Source organism: Oncorhynchus tshawytscha, linkage group LG08 (genome assembly GCF_018296145.1).
Source record: "Oncorhynchus tshawytscha isolate Ot180627B linkage group LG08, Otsh_v2.0, whole genome shotgun sequence".
Taxonomy (NCBI): Eukaryota; Metazoa; Chordata; class Actinopteri; order Salmoniformes; family Salmonidae; genus Oncorhynchus; species Oncorhynchus tshawytscha.
Window position 1 is genome coordinate 59,540,449 of NC_056436.1, and position 8,946 is coordinate 59,549,394.

An 8,946-nucleotide genomic window follows, 5' to 3' on the forward strand; every position below is an offset into this window, starting at 1 on the left:
AGTGAGGAGTGCGGATGGAGCATCATGTCTCAGCTTCCTAAAGAAAAATCTGTCTTCAAAAAACAAAAAGGAAAGAAAAGATAGAGAGAAAAGAAAATGCGACAGTATGTCACCCAATATTTCACAAAGGAAGGTGGGTGCAGTCTGTGAGTGGTGGAAATGAACCTGTTAGCTTAGTCCATAGTGAAATAGGCTACTTTTTCTCCCCTATCATTAGTTACTTAATATCTTCACAGACAATTCTGAGTGTTTACATTTCGCTCATCTTTAAGCCAACATTTAATCAATGCAGGCAAACGTTTAGCAAGCTATTGATACTAAATCAGTTGTCCCTGCCCCTGCCTGGTGCCAGGCCCAACAGGTGCAGCTTCAGGCATAGCAGCCCTGTCTCCCCATCCACATACCCCTGAACCAGCCCTGTATCCCCATCCCCATACCCCTTAACCAGCCCTGTCTCCCCATCCCCTGAACCAGCCCTGTATCCCATCCCCATACCCCTGAACCAGCCCTGTATCAACCATCCCCCTGAACCAGCCCTGTATCCCCATACCCCTTAACCAGCCCTGTCTCCCCATCCCCATACCCCTGAACCAGCCCTGTCTCCCCATCCCCATACCCCTGAACCAGCCCTGTCTCCCCATCCCCATCCCCCTGAACCAGCCCTGTATCCCCATCCCCCAGAACCAGCCCTGTCTCCCCATACCCCTGAACCAGCCCTGTCTCCCCATCCCCCTGAACCAGCCCTGTCTCCCCATCCCCATACCCCTGAACCAGCCCTACTCTCAACTGAAGAAGGAGGTGAGCAGCATTGTGTTGAATGTCAGTTGGCATAATTGCAGGTACTGCAATGCATTGAGGACACGAATGTGATTCTCCAGTGAGGAAAAATGTCTCTTGACACAGAGGCAGTCAATATCAGCCTTAAATGAAGAGATGCAGGCTCTTAGAGAAGGATGGGAGTCTCTCCTGTCTGAGGCAACACTGATTGCTACGCAAATGGATGTTGTACCTCAATTTAGCAAGGAACACAGCCGCCAGAGGAAAAGGAAGACATTCCATGGTGAGACCTCTCAAGAGGAGACAGCTCAGGACAGTGCAGCAACGGAACACAGTGTGTTTTTTACTGCTATGGACAACATCATAAGTGACTTGGACACTAGGTTCCACACCACTGCAAAAATTGTAGAAGAATTTTCTGCTGTTCTGAAAGTTGGGAAGATTAGTGAGGATAAAATCCCTTCTGTGTGCCAACCACTGATCATGAAGTATTCCAGAGATCTTACACCTGAGGTACAAAATGAAGTAAGACACCTGAACACTGTATATGCTGCCACTTTCTCCCCTAACTTGTCCCATCTTGGTCTACTGAAGGCAATTTGTAAGATGCAGCTGCAGAGCATTTTTGGAGAAGTGTGCATTTCTTTATGTATATTTTGCACACTGCCTGTGACTGTTGCTGGTGGCGAGAGAGCTTTCAGTAAGCTAAAACTGATTTTTTAAAACTATTTGAGGTCCACTATGTCCCAGGACAGGCTTTGCAGTCTTGCCATGCTGTCCATTGAAAGTTGGTTAGCTAGAAAGCTGGACTTCAAAGACTTGATCGGTGACTTTGCTAGCAAGAAGGCTCGGAGCTGGGCTCTTGGTGAGTAAGTCTGAGCAAGGGCCAGTGATAACTGTTAAATGGCATCGTTATGGATATTGGATCACTACACACATGATGCCCACAGGCTGAGAACAAGACTGAGAACAAGATATATCTCAAAGTAATGGCTGGATTGCCATAAAATTTGTTGTGCACAATCAAGACCCCAAGTGGAAGAAACCTATTGATTTGATGACCTCTTGACCTTTCCTCTAGCGCCACCATCAGGCCCTTTCATTTCCATTTTGTTTTCCATTTCCACTTTTACAGCTGCTTATTTTCTAGTTGGTATGTGTACTTAGTTCAAAAATCTGCTACTGATTTTATTCTTTTGTTTGTTATATCATTCTATAGACGATAATGTACATTTATTTTAATTGAAGAGGTTCATGTATATTTAAGTAATATTTATTTTAAATTATACATTACATTATACACTTCAAGAGAATTTTCCATTCAAGAATTTGACCATTAAAATTACATTTAGACTGTAAAAGATGGCCTTTAGCACAGTTCTTATAGAGGGTGTCAGTCTTGCATCAAATAGTGAATTCCTGTGCAGAGATGCTGCATGCATGTCTGCACAGTGTTATATCTTCACAGCTCACTGTCAGTGAATATTGTACAGTAAATATTGGACTACAAGAGAGTTGAAAGCCTGCAAAGGTAGAGATATTTAAAGTTTTGAATGGGTCGATTGGGTTCTGGAGGTGTGTGGTTACAGCAATTGCGCGGGGTTGGTGTGGCCTGTGTTGGTGGGGCCCAATGTGATGTCTTTTCATGGGGACCAAAATTCCTGGCGGCGCCCCTGCACATAGCCTACCATTGGCAAACATGTCTCAATAACGTATAGCCTAGACATTTTACGGTAGTCTTTTTAATTACATGTTTCAACTTTATCTGAGGGGGAGTTTGTTCACCAAGTGCGCAATGCACGTTCAACAATCGATCGATTCCTCCATGTGCGCAGATTACCCCAAGAAAGGATTAAGGTAGGAAATGGGGTGCCAAACCCCAGTGGGTTAAATATGATTCACAGAGAAGTATCAACTCATTTACCGTTAGCATTGGTCTAGCAGTGGTCTTGTATATATGTTCAAAGCTGTCAATTTGATTTATAGAGGATGGGCAGGTGGCTTTTCATAAACCACAGGCTATGTTCCAGTTCCTTCATTGCTGGAATGTTCCAGAAATGTCCGAAGACAGGCGCGTACTGGGACTAGAAATCGTCTCTGGTATTTCTAACACACTGACACATTTTTTCCCCTTGAGGCCCCCATTATTAGCCAGATAATTATCGTTTTACGTTTAATTATATTTTACAGGTGTAAATATTGGACTATAAATTGTGCCTTCCTGTGTTATACTTATGCTATTTTTTTTATTCCATTCTACTGAGCCATTTGCTTTATGTTCATATTCTTACCTTTTATTTCTTATTGTTGTTTCATTGTCGAGAAGGAACCTGCAAGTAAGCATTTAGTTGGACGGTGTATACTGTATGTATCCTGCACCTACGACATAAAAGCTCGTGACTTGTTTTGCACAACAATATCGTTTTACGTTTAATTATATTTTACAGGTGTAAATATTGGACTATAAATTGTGCCTTCCTGTGTTATACTTATGCTATTTTTTTTATTCCATTCTACTGAGCCATTTGCTTTATGTTCATATTCTTACCTTTTATTTCTTATTGTTGTTTCATTGTCGAGAAGGAACCTGCAAGTAAGCATTTAGTTGGACGGTGTATACTGTATGTATCCTGCACCTACGACATAAAAGCTCGTGACTTGTTTTGCACAACAACAAAAAACTAGTTTTGCAGGCCCACAGTGGTGGAAAAAGTACTCATAATCATACTTGAGCAAAAATAAAAAATACCGTAATGGAATATGACTGAAGTAAAAGTGACAGTAAAATACTATCCGAGTAAAAGTCTAAAAGTATATGGTTTTAAATGTACTTATGTACAGTGGTGGAAAAAGTATTCAATTACCAGTAAAAGTACAAAGTAAATTCTATAAATGTAATTACTTATATTAAGCAAACCAGACCGCATGATTTTCTTGTAAAATGTTTTTTTTAACGGACAGCCATGGGCACACTCTAATACTCTGACATCATTTACAAATGCAGTATTTGTGTTTAGAGTCCACTAGATCAGATGCAGTAGGGATGACAACCCATTATATTGATAAGTGTGTAAATTGGACCATATTACTGCACTGACTGAGCATTCGAAATGTAATGAGTACTTTTAGGTGTCAGTGAAAATGTAAAAAAGTACATATTTTCTTAAGGAATGTAGTGGAGTCAAAGTAAAAGTATTCAAAAACATAAATACTCAAGTAAATTACAGATACCCCAAAAATCTACTTAGGTAGTACTTCAAAGTATTTTTACTTAGTAACTTTACACCACTGCAGGCCCACTCAGGTAAAAATGGACCAGCCCATCTGGCATTTGCCCGAAAAATGGCTGATGGCCAGTCTGGCCCTGTCCAAAGGTCATTGTCATAGCCTATGAGATGATATCTTGACATGAGAGGGGGAAACTCAGGGGGGTTGACTGTCAAAATTGACCACAATTTTACAAATTAGTTTCATCGGCAAGGCAGCAAGTCATCATGTCCTGGCTATCAGACACACAGTATACTTCCATAATATAAGGGACAAATATCTGCAGTGCCACTGGAGAGCACAACATTAGCTAGCATTCTCTGTAATCAAATTAACAAATGACGCAATGCTGAAGATCTGTATACAACAGGGAGGTATGGGGACTGGCTTTTCTCTCCCTCCACATCGTTATCTGGCAAGTGTCTGAACTAGAGGTGCCTAGACCAGTGGCGGAAAAAGTACCCAATTGTCAGATACCTTAATAGAAAGTTACTCAAGTAAAAGTCAGCCAGTAAAATACGACTTGAGTAAGTATTTGGTTTTAAATATACTTTCACCTTTATTTAACCAGGTAAGCTAGTTGAGAACAAGTTCTCATTTACAACTAAGACCTGGCCAAGATAAAGCAAAGCAGTGCGACACAAACAACAACACAGAGTTACACATGGAATAAACAAGCGTACAGTCAATAACACAATAGAAAAAAAAGAAAGTCTATATACAGTGTGTGCAAATGGCGTGAGGAGGTAGGCAATAAATAGGCCATAGTAGCAGAGTAATTACAATTTAGCAAATGAACACTGGAGCGATAAATGAGCAGATGATGATGTGCAAGTAAAGATACTGGTGTGCAAAAGAGCAGAAAAGTAAATAAAAACAATATGGGGATGAGGTAGGTAGATTGGGTGGGCTATTTACAGATGGACTATGTACAGCTGCAGCGATCTGTTAGTTGCTCAGATATCTGATGTTTAAAGTTAGTAAGGGGAATGTAAGTTTCCAGCTTTGGGGATGACACGTGAGATATACCTGCTGGAGCAAGTGCTACGGGTGGGTGTTGTTATCGTGACCAGTGAGCTGAGATAAGGCGGAGCTTTACCTAGCATAGACTTATAGATGACTTGGAGCCAGTGGGTCTGGCGACGAATATGTAGCAAGGGCCAGCCGACTAGAGCGTACAGGTCGCAGTGGTGGGTGGTATAAGGGGCTTTGGTAACAAAACGGATGGCACTGTGATAGACTGCATCCTGTTTGCTGAGTAGAGTATTGGAAGCTATTTTGCAGATGACATCGCCGAAGTCGAGGATCGGTAGGATAGTCAGTTTTACTAGGTTAAGTTTGGTGGCATGAGTGAAGGAGGCTTTGTTGCAAAATAGAAAGCCGATACTAGATTTGATTTTGGATTGGAGGTGTTTAATATGAGTCTGGAAGGAGAGTTTACAGTCTAGCCAGACACCTAGGTATTTGTAGTTGTCCACATATTCTAGGTCAGAACCGTCCAGGGTAGTGATGCTAGTCGGGCGGGCGGATGCGGGCAGCGAACGGTTGAAAAGCATGCATTTGGTTTTACTAGCATTTAAGAGCAGTTGGAGGCCATGGAAGGAGAGTTGTGTGGCATCGAAGCTCATTTGGAGGTTAGTTAACACAGTGTCCAAAGAAGGGCCAGAGGTGGATCAGGGAATCACCCGCAGCAAGAGCGACATCATTGATATATACAGAGAAAAGAGTCGGCCTGAGAATTGAACCCTGTGGTACCCCCATAGTATAAAAAGTAAATGTGATTGCTAAAATATACTTAAGTATCAAAAGTAAAAGTAGAAATAATGAAAAATTACTTATATTAAGCAAAGCAGACGGCAACATTTTCTTGATTTTAAAATTTACGTAGAGTCAGGGGCACACTCCAACACTCAAGACATTATTTACAAAAGATGCATTTGTGTTTACCGAGTCCGCCAGGCCAGAGGCAGTAGGGATGACCACGTGTTCTCTTGATAAGTGCGTGAATTTGACAATTTTCCTGTCCTGTTAAGCATTCAAAATGTAATGAGCACTTTGTGTGCCAGGGAAAATGTATGGAGTAAAAAGTACAATATTTTATTTAGGAATGTAGTGAAGTAAAAGTTTTCCAAAATTTAAATAGTAAAGTACAGATACTCCAAAAAACTACTTAAGTAGTACTCTATAGTATTTTTACTTAAGTACTTTACACCACTGGCCTAGACACCGTCTACTGATGTGAGACACATGCATGCAAGCGTCCGCACCATGAATACAGCAGGTTTTACAGAGCTGCCATCTACAGTATTCTGGAGCACCATATCAATAAGGCATCTATTGGTGGTATACGTATCTGTGTATTGGTATCCAGCCAGAGGTAGCAGGTAGCCTAGTGGTTAGAGCATTGGACTAGTAACCGAAACGTTGCAAGATCAAATCCCTGAGCTGACAAGGTAAAAGCTGTCGTTCTGCCCCTGAACAAGGCAGTTAACCCACTGTTCCTAGACCGTCATTGAAAATAAGAATTTGTTCTTAACTGACTTGCCTAGTTAAATAAAGGTAAAATAAAAATCAATTGGTATCCAGCCAGAGACCGGCCAGTGGTTGAACATCTCTGGAGACGTTAACTGAGAGAAAATAACTGCAGCAATGCTCCCCATCCAATCTGACAGAGCTTGAGAGGATCTGCAGAGAAGAATGGGACAAACTCCCCAAATACATGTGTGCCATGCTTGTAGTATCATACTCAAGAAGACTTGAGGCTGAGATGGCTGCCAGAGGTGCTTCAACAAAGTACTGTGTAAAGGGTCTGAATACTTAGGAAAATGTGGGATTTCAGTTTATTTTTAATAAATTAGCAAAACCTTTCTAAAAACCTGTTTTTTCTTCATCATGAGGTAGTGTGTAGGTTGATGAGGGGGGAAAAAACAATTAAATTTTAGAACAAGGCTGTAACATTAAAAAAATGTGGAAAAGGTTGAGGGGTCTGAATACTTTCCCTGTGTATTGGTATGTACTATATCTTAAAAATAGTATGGTGTAAGGGAAAATATCGACCCCCCTCTCCAATTGTGTATCAGGGAGAGTGGGATATGCAAAAAAAAACACATTTCCAAGTCACAAATGCATATTAATACACGCGTGTGAAATAGGAGAAATAAGCACCCACCAAATTATTAAAATATGGGTTTATATAAAAGGAGACATGTAAATACAGTAATCTCTTTATTAAACATAGAACTAGATTTTATGCCCAGGACATGGGATCATTAAAACAAAATAAAAATACAGAAGGAAAAAAAAGTGTGAAGACATATTCAGATCACCCTGATGGATCCACGAAATAGTCCTGCAAAGCATAATAATGAATCACAAAAACTCATGTTTTTCTTTTGTAATATAATAAATCGAAAGAACAACAATCTGAATTCAAACAGCAGACATTTTTACAAGTGTTAGAACAGCACAACATCCTAATTCTTGAAAGTCCCACATGCATTACCTTTGAAATTACTAAACTGAGGGAGACTTGAAGAGGGTAAGACTCACATGTTGTCATAGCGATTCATTCCAGGCCATTCCTCACTTTGTACTCATGCACATCAGTGCTGTGCTGTTTGAAGAGCTGCAGATGAAAAAAATAACCTCTATAGTTTGGCATTCATCCTGGACTGCATTCAAAAATCCAAACAATGTTCTGCAGTATTGTAAAAGGAAATCAAGGGACAAATGTACAAATATCAGTAGGCTAACTAAGTAATCTTATGTTTTGTGTGTAACCCCCCAATAGAGGAGGTGACCAGTCATTACCAGGCCCCAGAGGAAAGCGGACGTCCCGAACGCAAGGCCCACACGCAGCCAGTTGGGGTTGGTGTGATCTGGCTTTGCTGCGGTGAAAGCAGACCGACTCCCAACTGCAAGATAGAAGGACAATGAGATTAATAATCAGCATTTGACTGACTGGCAATTCAACAGAAAGAGTTGTGAAGTTGTAATGCATCAGTTGATACTGTATGAGTCTGTTCTTGCTGACTCCCAATAGAGACCCCACAAGTGTCAAGTTAGTCACAAATTGTGCATACATTATTGTAGACTACACCAATACTAGGTTGACAGATTTGTCTCTCTTTATCTCCATAATAATCATTCGTGAGGTAATTATCGTGCATGAAAATCCTGTGTTTGGACTAATGATTACATCCCAGGTAGCTAATAATACCTAATTAACTAGTAGACTACTAGTAAGCTAATGTCACTTAGCTATTATACCTAGATAGCACATTCAATCATCTGAATACAGCTACATTGTGTTTTCATGTCAATTGCAGTGTTATTAAAATGTGAATGGCTATGAATGTTGCCATATAACTTAGTACTTCACTTAGTCAAGACAGTTACGCTAACCTTGCTAAAATAACGTTAGCTATTGACATTGGCTAATGTTAGCTAGCTAAGCTAAGGTCAGGCCTCAAAACAGCCCGATAGCCAGTCTTCTCGCAAGGTTAACGTTTTAAAAAAAGTATATTTATAAAGGATTATTACACAAATTATACACGTTTCCTTTTTATTTACTTACTCTTGCTGGCGCTTGCTGCCCGTAGTAATAAACGATTTAGTGTCATTTTAGCCACAGAATTTGTTCCCTCATCCAAAATCGGTTCGTGACGAGCTTTGATCGACTATGTGCCCTGTCCAGTGGAGTAGAATTTGAAATGATCACAGAATAATAGATTTTTAAAAAGAGGGATGATTTTATTTAGAGATTAAAGGCTCAGTGTTCCTAAAATAAAGTACACACTTGAACCATTTACTGTAAAATTTTGCAATAACATATTCACTTCTATATGTCATGTTTTTACGTCTATGATGCAAATGTCATGTTTTTACGTCAATAATGCAAAC

General features: G+C 40.3%; 1 protein-coding gene across 1 annotated transcript; it reads right to left on the reverse strand.

The window, feature by feature from the left end:
• Positions 1-7,256: 7,256 nt before the first annotated feature.
• ndufc1 (NADH:ubiquinone oxidoreductase subunit C1) lies at positions 7,257-8,773 on the reverse strand. The gene is made up of 4 exons (XM_024429325.2): positions 8,621-8,773; positions 7,855-7,958; positions 7,594-7,669; positions 7,257-7,393 (listed from the first exon to the last, which is right to left on the reverse strand). Exons 1-3 carry the CDS (start codon positions 8,664-8,666, stop codon positions 7,610-7,612), a joined length of 210 nt encoding a protein of 69 aa, XP_024285093.1. The 5' UTR covers positions 8,667-8,773; the 3' UTR covers positions 7,257-7,393; positions 7,594-7,609.
• Between the last annotated feature and the right edge of the window lie 173 nt (positions 8,774-8,946).